Raw genomic sequence first — 22,162 nt, forward strand, 5'->3', positions numbered from 1 at the left:
GGAAATGGAGTTCAACCTCCTCATAAAACAAATGCAAACCCAAGTAGGTAAAATTTCCTTAAAACAAATCACTGTACCGTATACTTGAAAAGGGTGAATTATAAGATATGCAAAATATGTCTCAGTAAAGTTACTGGAAGAGAAAAAGACATGCAAATGGAAACCATAGTGAGACAGTTTTTTAACCTCTTATATTAGCAAAGTTAGACTGTCATTACGGAGCGAGGACATTATTGACTGGCTATAAAGTGGCACAAGCTGTAGACAGAAACACCTGGCCTATCTAAAATACAAATACATATACCCTTTGACTCAATAATTCCACTTTTAGGAACTTACACTATCTTTACATTTCAGATATATGTAAAATAATGGTAATTATTCAATTATCGTACTGCTTTAAGCAGTAAGACTGGAGGGGCACCTGGCTGGCTTAGTTGATAAGAGCATGTGACTCTTCATCTCAGGGTCCTGAGTTTGAAATTCACAATGAGTGTGGAGCTTACATAAAAGTAAATAAATAAACAGTAAGACTGGAAATAAGTGTCCATTAATAAGGCATCAGTGTAAATAAATTATGATCTATAAATATCATGGAATATGAGCACCCGAGTGGCCCAGTTGGTTAAGTGTGTGCCTTTGGCTCAGGTCATGGGATCAAGCCCCACACTGGGCTCCTGGCTCTGCAGGGAATCTGGTTTGTCCCTCTCTATCTGCCCCTCCCCCCGTTTGTGCTCACACTTGCACTCTCCCCCCCTCCAAATAAATAGAAACTTAAGGGAAAAAAAGGTATCATGGACTACTATGCTAGATACATTACCATGAGTATGTCAAAGAAGCTGGCAAAAAGAATGAGGACATGGGCTAATTTTCAAGACAGATTACTAAGTAGACACTGCACACATGTATTTTACAGTGGAGTAGGCATTTCCATTGCCTAGAGATGTATTAAATATCTCTGGAAGGATAGACACAGACAGTTGCCTATAAAAAGGAAACTAAGCAGGGACGCCTCATAGGCTCAGCCAGTTAAGCCTCTGCCTTCTGCTCAGGTCATGATCTTGGGGTCCTGGAATCCAGCCCTGCATCCATCCATCCTGCTCCCTGCTTCGCAGGAAGCCTGCTTTTCCCTCACCCCTGCTTGTGCGCTCTCGCTCGCACTCTCCTCTCTCAAATAAATACATAAAATCTTAAAAACAAAACAAAACAGGAAACTGTCTGAGAGTGAACAGAAAGCAGGGTTTTCATCATATATTCTTTTCTATCTTTTAAATTTTGCATTAATGAACTGTCATTATCTATTCCAAAGATAAAGAATATTGGACCAGAAGGAAAAAGTTTAAAACTGCAGGATAAAGGGAACTTTTATCTAATTTGTGGTTAGAAAAGTTAATATAATGATAGAATTAAAAAGGAGGGGGAAAAAACCTTGGGCGATTACTCCCTCTGCCAAACTGAGTAACATGTAATTTCAAAAATTAACAAAAAAGCATTTGAGTCTTAAAATAGTTTTATGAAAAGACTTTGAGAATTTAAGACCAAAAATCTTATGAAAATACAACTCAGTAAATGGGAACAATCAGCCTTTTTAAAATAACTTAAATTCCTAATGAACGATTATTGTGCACACCTGTAATGCTGTAAGAGCTTACAAAGTTACGTCCATTCCTTATCTCTAATGCCCTCGATGGCTATGTGTTCTTCTGCCGGCAGTTATTTTGTATTTTTCACTATCAGCTTCTTCCTTTTCAACAACACTCTTACAACCGGCTTTTCAACAGCAACCTCCTTGCTCTCCCTGCTATCTTCCATCCCAAAGGTCTGACTGCGATAATTTTTAGCTGCTCACTGATTTTCTTTATATTTACTTTCCCATTGTTTTTAAGCTGTGATTTTTCTTCAACTTCATAAACTCCTGCTGTGTAAAAACCAATGAGCTAGACATTCTCATTGATACCCAGTTGGAAGGGCACACAAAAGAAAACCAACATGTGGATATATATTACAAGTATGATACATACATATACATCATAGTATATATATATATAGATATATATCTATATCTATATATATATATGTATTATATACACACTGTGACAATTAAGCACAAGCTACTATGCAAAAAAGTTAAGAAGGGCACTCATTCAAGGTGAGAAACAGTAAGAAAACATCAGAGAAAGATTCCTACCCCTTTATATAACACACTAGAACAAAAAGACACTATTTGACCTAAAAGCCCTAATCCTGGTTCTAGCTTAAGAGACCTAAGCAAGTTATACGTAGCTGAAATACGCAGGTCATCCCCAAAATATCCTGATGGAGTAGGTTTCAGTTAAAGACTGTTTTCATAAACATTTTCTGACTTAATATTCCAACTTTTTCCGAATTTCAAAGCAATTTTTTAAAAGAAAGGTTTTGAGCCTTGTTACATTGTTCTAAAGCAAGTACAAATATTGCCCTTTATAAACATTTAATCTGGTTGCCCTTGAAAGAATCTACACCTATTTTGTTAGCTTTCAGAACAATTACCCACAAGGTCAAATGCATATATACATTTGCTTTTAAATTTAACATCTAAGCTTTGTGATGTGAACAATCACCTTGATGAAAATATGCAACTATTTATTAATGGAACTGCAACTGATTGGTTAGGTTTTTAAAAATTACCTTTATTTCTATTTAATATTCAGAAATAACTTTCTAGTTTATACACACAGCACACACACACACACACACACAGAATAAGCTTGGAACTGCTTTACCACTATGTAGTATGGCAACATAAAAATCTCTGAGACCAGGTTGTTTTTTCATTCTTTTGGCAAAGGGGAAAAACAAACACAAAATACTTAACATTGCTATTGCATCCCATTTTTCCTCTTGAAAAAACTTATGAAATTATGAGATATTTCACTCAAAAATACACAAAAATCATGCAATACTCATTGAGCCACCAGCCAGCTTTAGCAAATCTTAAAATTTTAACCTACTCACTTTATTTTACATTTTTTAGTATCACAAATTCAACTGAAGCCCTCTGTATACTCTGCCTTGGTCCCATTTCCCTTCTCTCCATCCTAGGAGTAACCAGAACTCAAAATTGTTGCTCATCATTGCCATGCCCCATGCCTTTACTACATATGTGGAGACAATTATTTTTTAATGTCTTAAGCTCTATGTGTCATACCATATCCCTGTTCTTTGCATTCAATGTCTTTGAGTGTTACTCATATTCAGATAAGAAATTGTAATTCAGTTATATTCACTGCTAATATACTATCCCACTTGTGAATATACCACAACTTACCTATTCTTTCTGTGGACACAAAGATTATTCCCAATGTTTTCATATCAGAAACAACGCTGCAATGAACTGTTATGAATGCCCCTTGTTAAATGGACAAGATTCTTGATCAGATTCAGGTTTTTCAGCTTTTATTTTGTTTTGACTTAGCAAATACACTTCATAGGTGGTGGTATGAACTTTCATCAAGAAGTATATAATTATTTCTGGTGGCTGTCTCTCTTTTGTGACATTAGGATCAGTGATGATCACCAGGAATTACAAAATGGTAATCTTCTTTCTTTTATTCTTTCTTCATTTATTGGTTGGGCTTTTCCTCTAAGAAGCAATTTCTCTATATGTAGCCTTGGGTTACCAAGAGTTCCTTGGAAGGAACTTACCAATAATTCCTTCAAAAAGAACTACTGGTAAAAAAAGGCAGGATAGGAGCACCTGGATGGCTCAGTGGGTTAAGCTTCTGCCTTCAGCTCAGGTAATGATCTCAGGGTCCTAGGATCAGGCCCCAAATAACAGTTCTCTGCTCAGCGGGGAGCCTGCTTCCCCTTCTCTCTCTGCCTGCCTCTCTGCCTGCTTGTGAACTGTCTGTAAAGTAAGTTTATAAAATAAGTAAATAAAATCTTAAAACGAATAAAGGTAGGATAAATGTTTCTTTCCTTTTATTTACCAATTTTCAAAATGAGACCCTAGTATGCTCCAAAGATGACCAATGAAGTTTTTAAAAATTTGTTTAATACTTATAAACTCACTGGGGCCCCTGGGTGGCACAAAAGGTGAGGCATCCAACTCTTGATTTTGGCTCAGGTCATGATCTCCGCATCGTGAGATTGAGCCCCATGTCAGGCTCCTGGCTCAGGACAGAGTCTACTTGAGATTCTCTCTTTCCCTCTTCTTCTGCCCCCTCCCTGCTCACTTGTGAGCGCTCACTCTCTCTCTCTCTCTCAAATAAACACTTAGGATAAAAAAAAAAATTATGAACTCACTGATATAAACTTACTTGATATACTCAATTATAATTACTCATATTATTGCTTGAATTTTCTTATTTGGGGGCACAACAAAAAGCTACTTCTGGTGGCTAATAAACCTTTTATCATGACCTCTGTAGTTTTTGTTTTCTGGCACAGTAAGAGTTCAGGCTTATTTTGGGCACAATCTGGGCTTAACGGTGCTCAAGACAAAGACACCTACTATCACCATCCAATTAAAGGTACAGTGTAGTAAAGAAAAAGAAAAAAAATGACTAAGGGTGAAAAGTCAGAGCATTGCCAATGCTTACAGACAACAGTACTGCTTATACGGAAGCAGTGGAGTCTACAGGGACTCTCAGAACCAAAGGCAATAATGTTGCTAAGGAGATCAATATGCAAAAATGAACTATATTTCTGTATATCTAAATCCTAATTATTCAAGTTTTAAGAGTGTTATTTGCAATAGGAAGAAGAGCTCCAAGGAACCTACAAATTTCACCAAAGGTTTGTAAGACTTTATAGAGAACACTGGAAAAACTATAAAAAACATAAGGAAGTGAAGTGCTACACTGTACTGATGAAGGGAAGACTACTATGGACCGGTAACTGAGTTCAGCAGGCCAGGCTGGGACGGGAAAGAAATAGACAATGCAAGCTCAGCCTGGAAAAGGTCACCAGCCTACAAGTGCCATGGCAAAATGTGGATCCAGTGATGTCAAATCCTACTGATTTTCTAAGAGAAACTAAAAATCCAGATTTCCATGAGAAGCTCCTTGATTTTTATGTCAGCAGCAAATTCAAAAAATTTAACATTCTGTGCAAAACAAAACCCATCTGTGGAAGAATCTGGCCCCCCAAGCCACTATATTTTACCCCTGCAATCTACCCACTTTTTTAGATACTCAACTTTATTTCTGGGTCGTGTTTAAGCCAGACACATAAAGGTTACAAACCCTACAGGAAATTTTATCACGGCTTTTGTTGTAAAAATACTGAGTTACAGTGCTTTACATTACTAAGAGACTCCTAGATAAAAAACCCACATAAGAAAATTTATTTTGGGATGCCTGGGTGGCTCAGTTGGTTAAGCAGCTGCCTTCGGCTCAGGTCATGATCCCAGCGTCCTGGGATTGAGTCCCACATTGGGCTCCTTGCTCCGCGGGGAGCCTGCTTCTCCCTCTGACTCTGCCTTCCACTCTGTCTGCTTGTGCTCGCTCTCGCTCTCTCTCTCTCTGACAAATAAATAAAATCTTAAAAAAAAAAAAAAAAAGAAAAGAAAATTTATTTTAAGGGTGCCTGGCTGGTTCAGTTGGAAAAGCATGAAAATCCTGATCCTGGGGTTGTGAATTTGAGCCCCACACTGGGTGTAGAGATTACATAATACATAAATAAATGAAAACCTATTTTAGAATTCAGTGATTTTCATGAAAAAAAAAAAAAAAAAAGTTTGCCGTCCTTGAGGAAATGGTAAAGTCAGTAATATTTGAGTTTTACACACAAAACATAAACATTTAACATTTCCTCATTTAATTTACTAATCTTCATTATAACCCCATAGAGAAGTATGAAGATTGTTCCCATTTTAGAGATGAGAAAACTGAGAAAAGAAAGGTTAAGGATCCAGACACACCTGGGTTGCTCGGTCGGTTAAGTGTCTACCTTTGGCTTAGAGGTCACAATCCTAGCCGCCTAGGACCAAGTCCTACAGGGGGCTCCTTGCTCAGCTGAGAGTGGGAGCCTGCTTCTCCCTCTTCCTACAGCTCCCCCTGCTTGTGCACTCCCTCCCTCCTCTCTCTCTGACAAATAAATAAATAAAATCTTAAAAAAAAAAAAAAAAGGGTTAAGGATCTTGCTCAAAATCACAGATAGTAAAGTAAGAAAGCCAGAATATACATCCAGGAATCCTGGTTCTGGTAGTCATCCTCTTAAACTCTGGTTATAACGACCACATAACTGAATTATTTTTCTTAGCTTACCTGCCTCACCAACAGCAAGTAGTACAGTGACTTTGGGTTCTGAATTCTTCCTTCTCTCAACTCTTATTTTCTACTATCTTTTTTTTTTTTTTTAAACAGATGCTGGTAATGAATGTCACCCCAAATCCTCTGTACAGTAAGTCAGGGCTAAAGTCCTTAGTTAATACACTTATTTATAGATTTAAACATATCCAAAGAATGAATCAGTTTTAGAGTTATACAAAGTTGAGTTCTAATCCTCTCCCTAATATTTGCTAGCCGTGTGAATTTAAACAAGTCCCTTAATCTCTGAATCTCAGTTTCCTTATCAGCAATATGAGGATATTACCTATCTTGTGGGTATTACTGTAAAATTTGACTTTCAAATGTGGCTCCTAGAAATTTTTAAATTATACATCTGGCTCATATTTTTATTTCTATTGAACAGCATCATGCTAGATACTGCAGTAAAAAGTAAAAAGAAACAGGTGAAATTAGTTTGAATAATAGATTTTATTTAACCCAATATATCTAAAATATCATTTCAACATATAATCAACACAAAATTATTAGATATTATACAACTTTCTTTTGTACTAAAGCTTCTAAATACAGTATGTAATTTACACTTAACAGCACATCTCAATTTGTATACTACATATCCATCAGAAATATTTTAACTAAATATTTAGATTTCATAAAATTTACAATTGATAAAGTAGATTCACATACCCAAGTTGTCGAAAACATTTAAAAGTTTTCCAGTAACTGCATCAAATACCCATCAAAAATTTACTTTCCTTGAATATTCGCCTCAGTTGAACTAGCCACATTTCAAGAGAACGGTGGCTACACATGTACTGGCTATCATAATGAACAGCACAAGTCTAACAAGTCTAATAAAATGCAATAAACGGTAGCTGTTTTACACATAATTAAATGAAAATGATACTGTGATTCATACATGCAAGTGAGAGAACCTAGATAAGAATCTTTTTATGGGTACATTATAAAGGAAATTCTGATGGGCAGGATACCAAATTACTGCTTGGATAGGGCCCTGACTTATTCAAGTAGAGGAAATAGAGTAAGGGACTTAAAGTTATGATTTCCTATCCCTATTCAGAAAAATCTTTTCTTTGGTACCAAAATTTTAGTACAGTTTCCTTAAATACTAACACTTTCCACCTAAGAATTAAATGTTTTATTAAATAATTAAATTCCAGAACACCCCAAAAAATGCCATCTAGTAAAGTTGGAAAGTGTATTTTATTCACATAGTAATGACTCTTAGAAATAGAGAGTACTCTTTCACAAAATGAAATATCATAGTGTTAAATCTAACATATGATTTTAAATTCAACAGTTGGTCTTTAAAAAACTCCTTTAATTCTGTGATGATAACAATGGTTATTTCTGAGTGTAGAGATTAAAAAGTCTCCCCACCTCCACCCCTAACTATCTTTTAAAGTGCAACATAATAGATTTCCGTAAATCTAACCTAAATGTGTCTACTTAGAATCAACCAACAAAAATATACAATCTATTTGCTTTATACTATGACATTCACTAAATGTATAACCACCTGGGGATCGCTTTTTGATGTGGTAAAAGCATATAACGTGTTTTACTCAGAGGAGAGTTTGCCTAGTACCTGGTCCTCCTTTCCTCTGATAGTAACACCTCAATTTTCCTTTGGGAAATTAATGCTCTCCCACTTTCAATCACGTATTTTAGAGAAAGTGACCTTATTCCCAGCCCTAAGATAAGCATAAAACTAACCCCAAGTCAGTCTGATAGGATTCAATCCCATTACTGTTTTGTTTTAATTCAGAGGTGGGGAATCTCTTTTCACTGGACTTACTAGGCTGAACAAAAGATAAACATGTCCACCTTTTCAGGTAAATTAAATATATCAAAACATTAACAATAGTTATCTTTGAATAATGGAAACATGGGTGATATTTTTCTCCTAATGTTGCACATTCTTTCAATTTTGTAGTCTTTTCCTTAAAAAGACTATTTAGCATGTAATACAATTCCTAAATTCAGTGAGATAAAATTTAATAGCATTAATAAGAATTAAAAAACAACCTGCTATACCCTTCTCTGTGACTCAATCCCCCTTAACATGTATAAACATGGAAAGAAGAAAGCAATTATCACCAAGAATACCCTTCTCAGAGCTTAAACTGGCTGTATCTAGTAATATGCATTTGTGTGTAGGAGAAAATCAGGAGGCAGACGTGCACAGTGGGAATAGCAATCAAGTAATGAGCTAATTACAACAAAATCCACAAATGCCATTATGTGGCAACCACTTAATTAATCTCTTTTACTTAAAAACATCTATTCTGAGTGGTCCTCCTTATATCATTGTGCATACAGAATAAAGCTAAGGAAACATTTAGCAAATATTTCTTAAATATTCATTACAGTCCAGCCCCTCTGACTGACCAATCACAACCTACTGGTTAATCCTTAAAGCAAGCTAGTTGCCACCATCAAAACATACTCTAATCCACATAATGAGAGATTCCCAATGGAAAGCACAACTGACAGCAATATCATATCATGCCTTTCCAGGTCTACAACTTTCTCAATTCTACCTTTCAGTTCCACAATGATCAGACTACGTGACTATGAAAAGTATCCTGTCTTTCCTGACAGGAAAATACTGACCGACCCTCCCTGAGCTACTGTCATTCAAATAAGATACCCTTGCTAGATGTGGTCTCAGCCCAGCCTACCTGTCCAAAGTGAGCAGGGTAGCCCAGCATGTGCATATATAGTAATTTTGCCACATTCCGACACCGGTATGTATTGTCTTCTTCTCTAAAAGATGATCGGATTGCAGCACATTCTTTCTGGATCATTTCTCGTTCTTCGGCTTGGGTTCGGGCTGTCCGGATGGTCCGGATCAGCTCCCGCAATCTGATGGGGGCTGGCATCCTCTGGATATGAAAAGACATTAAATAAAAATGTTCACTTTTTTACTATCAAAACCATTCACACAACTTCCCACAAAAATTTGTTATTTTTAAGAATTCAACATTTTCTAAGTCCAAGGATACAAAGCTTCAGCAAAGCTATTACATACAAACTCAACTCAGTAAATATCTGGAAAGAATACAAACAAAAGTTTTAAGTATTAAGTTAAGCAAGATAAGACACAGAATCTACCAATATCTAAAAATCCATCATTATTATCAAAGTATCTTAGGAAATCCAAATCTTTACTCCATCCTTAAAGTAATTAAGAAAAGGTCTATATGCCCAACCTTAAAGACAAATATTTTCTGCTCAACTGTTAACTCAGTATAACACAATAAATTATCAGATGAATACTGAATATGATCACAAAGTTCAACTCAACAAAATAGAGATTACAAGACCAATTACTAGATTTAAACACTTTTTCCAAGAAACAACAATCATCTCAGTACACTGGGTACTCTCTGGAAATTGTGATGAGGAAAAAATAATAAACCAATCTCAGAGGAGAAGACTACTAGAGTCATATCCTCGTATTTTTAAAATTGTAATAGTAACGGTAATAAAACCTGTAACAGCCAAAACAAGGAAAAAGAGAAAAAAGGGGGGGAGCACCTGGGTGACTCAGTTGTTAAGCATCTGCCTTCAGCTTGGTTCATGGTCCCAGGGTCCTAGGATCGACCCCCACATTGGGCTCCCTGCTTCTCCCTCCCTCTCCCTTTGCTGCTCCCCTGCTTGTGTTCCCTCTCTCACTGTGTCTCTCCCCGCTAAATAAATAAAATATTTTTTTAAAAAAATATTTTTAAAAGACAAAGAAATATTCAAGAAATATTATAAAGCTACAATAATTAGGACAATGAGGAGATGAATTTAAGTGCAGACTCAAGAGAATAATGGAGCAAAAGAAAAAGTTTGGGAATAGACTACATAAAAGTTCAACTGATTTTCAACAGAGACCAAGGTTAGTCAATAGGAAAAAGGGTACTCCTTCAACAAATAGTGCTGGCACAATTAGATATCTATACAGAGAAAAAAATTAACCTTGGATCCTAACCTCACATAATATACAAAAAATTAATTCAAAACAGATCACAGCCCTAATAATGAAGCCAAAACTAAAAATCTTCCATTAGAAAACATAGGAGGGGGGGGCGCCTGGGTGGCTCAGTAGGTTAAGCCTCTGCCTTCCACTCAGGTCATGATCCCAATATCCTGGGATCCAGCCCTACATCTGGCTCTCTGCTCAGCGGGGAAATCTGCTTCCCCCACCCCCGCTCGCTCTCTCTGCCTGCCTCTCTGCCTACTTGAGATCTCTGTCAAATAATTAAAATCTTTAAAAAAAAGAAAACATAGGAGGAAATCTTTGGGAACTTAGGTTAAGCACCGATGTTATATATAACAAGCACAAAATACGAAAGAAATAATAAATCTGACTTGATAAAAAGTTAGAACTTTTGCTTTTCAAAAGATGCAAATAAGGCAAGCCACAAAGAAAAAAATAAAATTCCGATCTTACAAAGGACATGTATTCAAAATACATAATTTTACAACTCAATAAGACATCTTATTTAAAAATGAGTAAAAGATTTGAATAGACACTTCTCAAAGAAGATATATAAATGGACATAAACACATGAAAAGCATGCTTAACATCATTAGTCAGCAGGGAAATGCAAATTAAACTAGAAGATATCACCCTACACCATTAGAATGGCTAAAATTTAAAAGACTAGCCATACCATGTGTTGACAGTGATGTAAAACTTTTTTCCTCATTTTTTTAAATTATGTTCAGTTAGCCAGCATATATATATAGGTTTTGATGTAGCGTTCAGCGATTCATTATTTACATATAACACCAGTGCTCAAATTTCACATGGAATGCAAAATGGAATGGTTCAACTACTCTGGAAAACAGTTTGTCAATTTTTTGTGAAATTAAATATATATTTAGTATAGGATTCAGCAAATCCACTCAGTATTTACCAAAAAGCAATGAAAATATATGTTCTCACCAAGACTTGTACACAAATGTTCACAGAAGCTTCATTTGTAATTACTAAAAACAAGAAACAACTCAAACGTCCATAAACTGGTGAATAATAAGGGTATACCCACATAAATGAATACTTTTCAGAATAAAACAGAACCAACACAACATGGAAGAGACAGAAATGTTTATGATGGGTCTATATACATCTTAAAATTCACTGAACACCTAAAACAAATGCATTTTTGTTGTATGTATTTATATCTCAACAGTGTTAAGAAAAATGATTTAAAAAATTAGATTAAAATATCAATACTATCATCTTCAGTACATACAATACTGTGGGATCATTAAACCAGTAAGTCTCAAAATTGTTCTAATCACACAGACCAGGAAGATATCCCAGTCCCATTAGTTCACTACAGCATCACTCCTCAAGGCAGGGATAGTATATTGGCAATTTTTTTGAAAAGTTCTCTACGTACTGGTATGTTCCTCCCTATGGCCCTCTTAAAATCACACATACTAAATTGTATAACGCTACCTGTACAATATTTTGTTACTTCTTAATAGAAATACCGTGGACCTAGTGTTTCAAGGTTCGTACATTCACTATCTTCATTATTTCATTTGTTCTAATCCATTTGAAGGGCAGAGATCATTATCCCTGCTTTGCCCATGAAGAAACTTCACCTCAGAGCAATTACACAACTTCAGATTACCAAGTGGTAAGTGACAGAGCTAGCACATGAACTCCAAGAAATAGAACTCCAAGGCTCAAGTTTTCAGTACTTCAAAAATGAACATTATCTTTAGAGATAAAATTATGTGACTGCTATGATTTGTTTCAAAATACTCCAGGGGAAAAAGTACTGAGGAGGGAAAAAATGAAACAAATTGGGCAAAACACTGATTACTTCTGAGGACATATGATGACTACATGAAATTACATTCTGTTATTCTCTATTTTTATGTATATTCGAAATTTTCACAATCAAAAGCTATTTAAAAGTCAAAAAGGCTCAATAAACAAAACATGTATGTCCTAAAATATTTCATAAATAGCTCATTCGGTTAAACATCCAACTTGGTTTTGGCTCAGGTCCTGACCTCATGGCTCCTGATCACGATCCAGCCCTGGGTCAAGACTCTGTGCTTAGTTAGCATGAGTCGGCTTGGGTATTCTTCTCCCTCTGCCCCTTACCCTGCTCATGCACGGGCATGCTCACACTCTCTCTCTCTCTCTCTCTCATAAATAAATACATTTTTGGGAAAAAAAAATCTTATTTGGGGAGGCTGGCTGGCTTCGTGGGAGGATCATGCAACTGGAGATCTCAGGGTTGTGAGTCTGAGCCCCACAATGGGTGTAAGATTACCTAAAAAAAGATTAAAAAAAAAAAAAGAATCTTATTTATTATTAACCCAAATTTGGTGTGTGAAGAACAAAACAAGATTATGGAACTTAAAAAAAAAAAAGAAAATCAAAGTCAATTAACTGTTAATTAACAATTAACTGAAAAATAACTTTTCTCTATGAAGGCCTGAATGATTCTATAAAGCAAACAAGACTATTAGAGAAAACCCAAATCTATTTCCAAAATACTTGGGCCAACAGCAGGGTAAAAAAAATCATGAGTTTAAGCCTGCTGGAGCAATTTCTCAGCTCAGCCAGAGGATCACAGACAGACAGTTTATGCCACTAGCTTTTTATGGAGGAAATTGAAGTTCCAGGCTGTTAACTACCTTGCACAAGGTCAAAGAATTAATTACTAGCCTGACTCACATCTTGTGATTCCCCCAATCAGCACTCTTTCTCTAGCACCAGGCTATCTCTAGAGAAAAGCAGTATTTTTTTTTCCCTTGGCTGTGACAACTTACTTCTACTTATTTCTTTTTTTTTAATCACAAGAAATTCTCTTAGGCATGAATGAAAAAGTTAATTTACAGAATAAAGAATTTAGTGTATTTCAAAATACAGTCTAAGTTCAAAACTAAACAAAAAGTTCTAGTTCCAGGGAAGATGAAGTAAACACGCTTCATGGAGACCTCTGTCTCTCCCTCTGACCATAACTATAAATCCTGGATAAATACGCATACCATACCCAAGGACTCTGAAAAGTAAATGACAGCAGATTTGAGAAAGAGAGCAGAATTTGAAGTTCTTTCAAAATGCCAAGAAGTTGTCATTTTTCCTCCAGTACTGCCCAGCCTAGATCCAATGGCAACCCAAAACCCAGAAGTGTTCACTAAGTACAGAGAAGGAGCTCTAAGAAAAACCCTCTCATTTTGGTCCAGGAAGCAGGAAAAGAAGGATGGGAGAAATTTCATTTTGGCTTATACCCCAATTACAGAGACTTCAATATGGCCCCTAAGTAAATGATAAAATTACGGAGTATCAGCAAAGACACGAAAGACCTGAATGCCATCATCAACTGACTGGCTCTAACCAACAGTAATGGAACACCTCAACCAACAATGGCAGAATATACATTTTTCTCAAGTGCACACAGAACACTCACCAAAACAGAACATGTCCTGGGTCATTTAAAAGAAAAATTAATAAATTAAATGAATGGGAATCATATAAAATAAAGTACAGTCTCTGACCATTAACAGAATTAAACTAGAAATCAATAACGGAAAGCTAACTGGAAAATCCTCCATGGACTTGGAAACTAATACATTCCCAAATAATCCGTTGGTGAAGGAGGAAATAGCAAGGGACATTAGCAAATATATGGAACTGAACAAAAATATAAACACATGTTAAAATCTGTGGTATACACCTAGATAGTGCTTAATGGAAGATGAACAGGATTAAATTCGTCTCTGTCAGAACAGAAGAAACATCTCAAGCAATCGGTCTACTTAAGAAACTAGGAAAAGAAAAATAAAGCTAAGAGAAGTAGGAAAAAATCAAATAATAAAAAATAGAAATCAATGAAATTAAAAACAGAAATTAGGTCAAGTCAACAGCACCAAAAAAGCCAGTTCTTTGAGAAGACTAATCAACCTGATAAACCTATACATGTGGCCTGGGGGGCTCAGTGGGTTAGGCCTACCTTCGCCTCAGGTCATGATCTCAGGGTCCTGGGATAGAGCCCTGCCTCGGGCTCTCTGCTCAGCAGGAAGCCTGCTTCCCTACCCCCACCTTGCCTACTTGTGAACTGTCAAATAAATAAATACAATCTTAAAAAAACAAAAAACAAAAAAAACCTGATAAACCTAGGGCTAGAAGATAAAAGAGAAGTAACACAAATTATCAGTGTCAGTAATGAAAGGGGATATCACCACAACCATTAAAAAGATAATTAGGAATAATTAGGTGATACTATGGTATCAAAACACACACAATTGGACATTCATATGGAAAAAAACTGAACTTCAACCTAAATCTCATACCTTACACTATTAACTATTAACTCAAAATGGATCACAGATCTAAATGTAAAACAAAACATACAACTATAAAAAACTGTTAGAAGACAGAGAAAATTTTATGACTTGGGGTTAGACATTATACCAAAATCACACCCATAAAAGAAAAAAAATTAAAAACTGGATTTATAAAAAATTACAGACTTTTGCGCTATGAAAAACATTGTTAAGAAAATGAAAAGACCAGTTACAGACTGGATATGCAAATCCAACAAAGGACTTGTAACCAGACTATAAAAGTAACCAGACTATAAAAAGGAACTCTCAAAACACCGCAGTCAAACCCATTTTTTTTTTTCCAAACCCAATTTTTAAAAATGGGCATTAGGGGGCGCCTGGGTGGCTCAGCGGGTTAAAGCCTCTGCCTTCAGCTCGGGTCATGATCCCAGAGTCCTGGGATCAAACCCCGCATCCGGCTCTGCTCAGCAGGGAGCCTGCTTCCTCCTCTCTCTCTGCCTGCCTCTCTGCCTCCTTGTGATTTGTCAAATAAACAAATAAATCTTTAAAACAAAATAAAATAAAAAAAATAAAAATGGGCATTAAGTTTTGAGAATCTTGAATTCAGAAAGCAGCAGGATCAAAGTCTTTAATCAAGAAAATTAAAAAAAGGGCACCTGGGTGGCTCAGTGGGTTAGGCCGCTGCCTTCGGCTCAGGTCATGATCTCAGGGTCCTGGGATCGAGTCCCGCATCGGGCTATCTGCTCGGCGGGGAGCCTGCTTCCTCCTCTCTCTCTCTGCCTGCCTCTCTGCCTACTTGTGATCTCTCTCTGTCAAATAAATAAATAGAATCTTAAAAAAAAAAAAAAAGAAAAGAAAAGAAAAAAAAGTTTAACACTTCAGGACCCATTAACTACAGTTGACAGAGAAAACAGTATCATAAATGATATCATTAATATCCATTTCAAAGGAGGCAGGGAGAATGTAAAAAAATATGGAATCATGGGGCGCCTGGGTGACTCAGTGGGTTAAAGCCTCTGCCTTCAGCTCAGGTCATGATCCCAGGGTCCTGGGATCAATCATCCCCACCACCCCATCAGCCTCTCTGCTCAGCAGAGAGCCTCCTTCCCTCCCTCTCTCTCTCTCTGCCTGCTTCTCTGCCTACTTGTGATCTCTGTCAAATAAATAAACAAAATCTTAAAAAAAAAAATACGGAATCAGAAGTTAGCTTCATGCATCTCTTCTTTTTGCCTCCTTATTCAATTTGTCACACTATCCCATAGATGACCTAAGAAATAGGGAAACATGTTATACCAAAAAGTTGCCAACCACTCATTCAACAAATATTTGCTGAGCCTTCTCTATGTCAGGCATTGAGATAAATGCTGGCAACAGCCAAGGTCATGATCTCTAACCTTAAGAACTCAAAAGTCTACTGAGGAAAACAGATTTTTACAATTCCAGCAATATAAAAAATCAGCAAGATCTCTTTTGGCTGACTAGTGACAGAACAGAAAATTATAATTATGGTAAGCTAAAGTGTGTCATGGCCAAACTAATTCAATATATTTAGAAAATTTTTCTTTTGCAAAATTAAGTGCCCTCTTGATTAAACCAACAACTCCAAAATTCCATGCAGAAAGGGATCTACAGCACAGTACCAGTCCACAATTTTTCATCCAAAATCTTTAAGAACAAAGCTTAGAATTTTCTGAATTTTAGAAAGGTAATGCAGTGCATATATTACAGGTCCTTACTCGCCCAGTACGTCTAGGACAGCAGTTCCATTATCAAACAATATTTCTGCAGCAACATATATAAATATTCACACCAAATGAGAAAAAATAAATACTACAGCCTCCTGTCTGGTCACATCAGATTTTAACACTAGAAGAATTAAGAAGAACCCTTGTGTTTTTGTTTTTGTTTAATTTCAGAATCCAATGACCCTAATCATTGTTTAAAATGATGACCGTGGAGTGCAATCACCTGAGTTTGAATCCCAGTTCTACCACTTGCCAACTGTGTGTCCTGAGCAAATGACTTAACATCCCAGAGCTTTCATTTCCTCATCCGTAAAATGGGGAGAGTACCCACCTCAAAGGACTGTTACAAGAATTAAATGAGAATACATTTAAAATCCTTAGCACAGTGCCAGACACATGGTATGCACTAAACAAATGCTGGATGTAATGGCTGGTTATATACACTATCCTTGAAATTAATTCTGAGCAAAAATAAGGTAGAGAAAGATATAGTGCTAGTATTTTATAAAGATTTAAAATGTATAAAAGAACCTATTCTTTAGAGATACAAAACTGCAGTAAGAATAAGAACATGCACATGAAACATAGACCAAAAAGTGGCACATCTGGAAACGGGAATATGATGAGGAATAGAGTAACACACAGGAGGCTTCAATTATACTGGTGTTTTATTTGAGAGTAGGTAGTGGTAAATGAATATTTATCCTTATCCTCCAAATATTTTATGTCCGAAATATTTCGTATTAGAAGATTAAATTCAGAGGCGCCTGGGGTTGCTCAGTCAGTTAAGTGTCTGCCTTCAGCTCAGGTCATGATCCAGTCCTGGGTCCTGAGACCCAGGGTCCTGGGATTCAGTCCCACATCCAGCTCCTTGCTCAGCAGAGAGCCTGCTTCTCCCTCTGCCTGATGCTCCCCCTGCTTGTGCACGCTCACTTGCTCCCCCTCTCTCCAACAAATAATTAAATAAAAATCTTTTAAAAAATAAAATAAATAAAAGTTAAATTCAAATACATCTAATCTATGTAGTGACTATTGTAGACCTCATAAACTGGAAAACACAACCTACTGGCTCTTAATATAATGTTGAAGATTTCCTTACTTTTTAAGAATTTTTACTTGCCTTTCAAAATACTCAAAACCACAAGATTCCTTAAAATACAGTAGCTTAAACATCTATTACTAGTAATAACGACGAACTATCCTGTTTTTAAAAATAAAGGATGAATATGGTGTATAATGATGACTCAGCTAAACAGGACATAACTCAAAACACATCTTATAATCTCATGGAGCAATACAGAGAGTATCACATCAATATAGTAGAACATCTACTTTATTCTATTTGCAGGCTCTAATTTACAAATTAGAAAACTAGAGAGGAAACAGAGGAGAGTGGGAACCAGGAGACAGAGGCTGTTTAAGGGAAGAACACTGATGGTCGCCCAAGTGTCATCTAACAGTAAGGGAAGAAACAGCAGCAGCAGCAGCAGCAAACGCAAACAAAACCTGTATTTAGCAGAAACAAGTATCCAAACATCACAGCAGCAAGATTAATAAACTCCACAGATTTGCTATACAAACTGTGCCTACAGATAACAATACTGTATTATACAACTGCAAATTTGTCAAGAGTAGAAATTGGCTTGCATTCTTACCATAATTTTTTAAAAGTTTGTGCCCTTTAAATAATAGATTTTTATCCTATAAAAATTTTCCATGATTAATCAAAAGGAAAAGATCAATCCCTTGCAAATCTCTGCCTTTGGGTTCCGTAAGAATTACCTTAATTTATCATTTTTTTACAAATCCAAAATTAAAGTCTTTATCTTAAATACACACACACAACATAGTAATCTGAGCCTATTTGTATACTGGCAAAATCATTCAAGTCTCCCTAAAGTCTTAAGAGTATTAAATAACAAAGAGTACTGTAATTGGTTTTTATAGTAAGACCCTAATTTATCAAGAAATGGTAATAATAACATCAACATTTAGCATTTAATGCAGAGGACAGAAAAACCTTATTATAATATTTTATCCTAACATCAAATTATATAGATTAAATATGTACATTAGTGCATTTATGTGTATTATGAAATTTATAATTCAATCCATAATGCATTTATAATCCAATTACAGACATTAAATATTGATATGCCTCAATAAAGCTGTTTTTTTAAAACTAAGATGACAATCACATGAAAAAAATTATACCTGTGGAACAATTTCTAAAAATTATATAGTATAGTTCAGACACTGTCTGTTCTTATTAATTTAACGACTTGGCCCATCCAAGACTGAGAAAGATACGTGAAGTCTACACTACAGGGGTGCCTGAGTGGTTCAGTCAGTTAAACACCTTCCTTCAGCTCTAGCCATGGTCCTGGGATCAAGCCTCTCATCAGGCTCTCTGCTCAGCATGGAGACTGCTTTGCCCTCTCCCTCTTGCCCCATCCCCACCCCGCTCGCAATTTCTCTCAAATAAATAAATAAATAGAATCTTTTTTTTTTTTTTTAAATTAAGGGGTTTGTGGGTGGCTCAGGCACTTATGTGTGGGATTTTGTCTTGGGTCATGATCTCAGAGTCCTGGGTTGAGCCCTGCACTGGGCTCCCTGCTCAGTGGGGATTCTGTTTGTCCCTCTTCCTCTGCCCCTTCCCTTCCCCCTGCCATGTTCTCCACCTCTCCCTCTCTAGTAAGTAAATAAAATCTTTAAAAAAAAAAAAAAAAGTTAATGGGGCACCATAGTGGCTCAGTCAGTTAAGTGGCTGCCTCCAGCTCAGGTTACGATCCCAGGGTCCTAGGATCAAGTCCCACATCAGGCTCCTGTTCAGTGGGGAGCCTGCTTCTCCCTTCCCTCTGCCAACCCCCTTGCTTGTCCTTTCTAGGACAAGCAAATAAATTTCTTAAAAAGAATTTTAATTAAAAAACAGAGTCTGGGTGCCTGCATAGCTCAGTTTAAGTGACTGCCTTCGGCTCAGGTCATAATCCCAGAGTCCTGGATCAAGTCCCGCATCATGCTCCCAGTTCCGCAGGGAGTCTGCTTCTCCCCTGTCATGCTCTCTCTCGCACTCTCTGTCAAATAAATAAATAAAATCTTTGGGGAAAAAAAAAAACATAAAGTCTACCACTATAATTGTTTTTGTCCATTACATTTAGTATTTTTTTAAAGATTTTATTTATTTGACAGAAAGAGAGAGAGAGCACAAATAGGCAAATCAGCAGTCAGAGGGAGAGGGAGAAACAGACCCCCCACCAAGCAGGGAGACAGATGCAGGACTCAATCCCAGGACCATGGCATCACAACCTGAGCGGAAGGTAGCCGCCCAACTGATTGAGCCCTACATTTAGTAATTCAATAGTTGTATTCAATGCCTATGTGTCCATCTGTTTTGTATTTACATAGTTGGTACATTTAGTAAAAATAAAATGTCCTTTTTTGTCCTAAAATACTTACCAGGGCAAAGATGGGAAAGGAACACAGAAAAATTAAAATTCTAACTTGTTAAAATATAGAGATTCTGGATAAATGTATTATTTCATTAATGGCTATTTGTTAAATAACATTGAAGAGTTCCTGGGTGGCTCAGTCAGTTAAGCATTCAACTTTTTTCTTCTTTTTTTAAAAGATTTTATTTGAGAGAGAGAGAGAGAGACAGCAAGTGAGCACAGCAGGGGGAGCAGCAGAGAGAAAGGGAGAAGCAAACTCCCTACTAAGCAGGAAGCCCGATGTGGGGCTCGATTCCAGGACACAGCGATTATGACCTGAACCGAAAGCAGCCACTTCACTGACTGAGCTACCTAGGAGCCCCTAAGCATCCAACTCTTGATTCTGACTCAGGTCACGATCTCAGGATCATGAGACTGAGCCCTGCTTCAACACAAAGCATGAAACCTGCTTGGGATTCTCTGTCTCCCTCACCTTTTGCCTCTCTCCCTTTACCCAACCTACACACACACTCTCTCTCAAAAAAATAAAATAAAAAATAAAAAACATTGAAAAATAAAGAGAACACAAGCAAGTGAGAATTTAATTTCAAATGTTTCTATACAAAATGTAAACAAAATTAGGTTTTGGAACTTAAGCTAAATTAATTACTTTATATATCCAAAAAATAACCAAAATCGTGAATGCTTACTATAGGGGGAAAAAAGAAACACAAAAGACAAAATAATAATAATAATAATAATAATGACTGCATATGTTCCAATTCTCCTAAACATTATTCCAAAATGGAGAAAATGGTTATTTTCCAAACTCTCCACAAACCTCTGATATTTTTAAAAAGATTTTATTTATTTGAGGGAGAGAGAAGGAGAGAAAGTGCGCATACACACGCTTGTAGGACACAGGGCTCAATCCCAGGAGAGCGGGACCACGACCCAAGCTGAAGGCAGACGCCCATGACCAACCTACTGAGCCAGCATGCACCACACAAATGTCTTTAATTGATAAAAATTCTCCTCATACTGTAATACTAACCTCAGACCATGATTACCTTTTTTTCTTTGAAATATGTATTATCCCACTCAAATAGAAGCTCCTAAAGGCCAGATCCCTGTGAGTCTTATTCATCCCTGTATTCCCCTTATCTAAGGGCAGGAACTTGAGAAACACTGTATTTAAATGAATCCTAAATGCTAGAAGAGTCTTGAATAAAGAAAATGCACTTGTCCTTTCCAAAGCAAACAAAGAAAAGGTGCGCTGGCTACTTACCAACAGCAACGGGAGGGAAGGCATCAGGACTCAATGCAGTCCTCTATTCTACCCTCTCAGTTAACTTTCTTTCTACTTCTCAGCTCATACTACCTGGCTTTAAGCTCAGAACCACTGTCAGCCCAGTTAAGAACATATAACCAAATAGCTGGGGCTCCTGCTGTATGTTGTCCTTCTTTCCCCAAATGTGAAGCTATGTGAGCTCTAATCTAAAAAATAAAAAATAAATCCTAAATTAAAAGCAATTTCTCAATATTAAAATTACCTCCTTTTCTAACCAACACAAAATCTGTACATGAAGTCTTTCTTGCTTAACAATGAGAAAAGATTCAAGAAATTAGATTTCAATTAATTTTGCCAGTGATTACCCTATAACATCCAGTCACAGATGTAAGTATGGCTAAGAACACTCAAGAGACCTAAGTTAACACTAGGCAAAACCCTACAGAAGTTACTGTGCTCTCTCACCCACATTTGCCACGTGGCCTTTTTTTTTTTTTTTCCAAATTAATAACAATACTTTTATTTTTTTTAAAGGTTTTATTTATTTATTTATATGAGAGAGGGGGAGAGGAAGAAGCAGACTGAGCACACAGTCTGGTACAGAGCTTGATCCCACGACCCTGAGATCATAACCTAGGCCGAAATCAAGAGCTATTGGCTTAACTGACTGAGCCACCCAGGGGCCCCTTTCCACATATATTTATATGTATATTTAGATTATGCTCCACAGAGAAGTCTTATTTCAAATTTTTTATTGTATATGATATCTGAATTGGTTAATGCATTTACAACTTAGAAAACACTGACCAGGGACACCTGGGTGGCTCAGCTGGTTGGGCAGCTGCCTTCAGCTCAGGTCATGATCCCAGCATCGTGGGATTGAGTTCCATGTAGGGCTCCTTGCTCGATGGGGAGCCTGCTTCTCCCTCTCCCTCTGCCTCTGTCTACCACTCTGTCTGCCTGTGCTCGCGCTCTCTCTCTCTCTAACAAATAAAATCTTTAAGAAAAGAAAAGAAAACACTGACCAAACTAGTAAGAAAGCTTACACCAAACTGATCAACAGTATTAAGCTTTGATCAGACTTTAACTTTC

The 22,162-nt window shown here is 36.7% G+C and overlaps 1 protein-coding gene across 2 annotated transcripts in view; it reads right to left on the bottom strand.

Moving 5' to 3' along the window:
* Positions 1 to 22,162, bottom strand: part of AP1G1 (adaptor related protein complex 1 subunit gamma 1) — a gene marked incomplete at its 5' end in the record, with an annotated part of 80,139 nt that overhangs the window by 46,142 nt on the left and 11,835 nt on the right. Inside the window, one exon of one of the 2 annotated variants that reach the window (XM_082712330.1) lies at positions 8,978 to 9,181. In XM_082712330.1, coding sequence (XP_082568456.1) covers positions 8,978 to 9,178 — 201 coding nt within the window. Of the gene's footprint in view, positions 1 to 8,977; positions 9,200 to 22,162 lie in introns of those variants that run through there. The other variant, XM_082712329.1, reaches the window with a different exon arrangement.

Source organism: Mustela nivalis (genome assembly GCF_964662115.1).
Source record: "Mustela nivalis genome assembly, chromosome: 18".
Lineage (NCBI taxonomy): Eukaryota > Metazoa > Chordata > Mammalia > Carnivora > Mustelidae > Mustela > Mustela nivalis.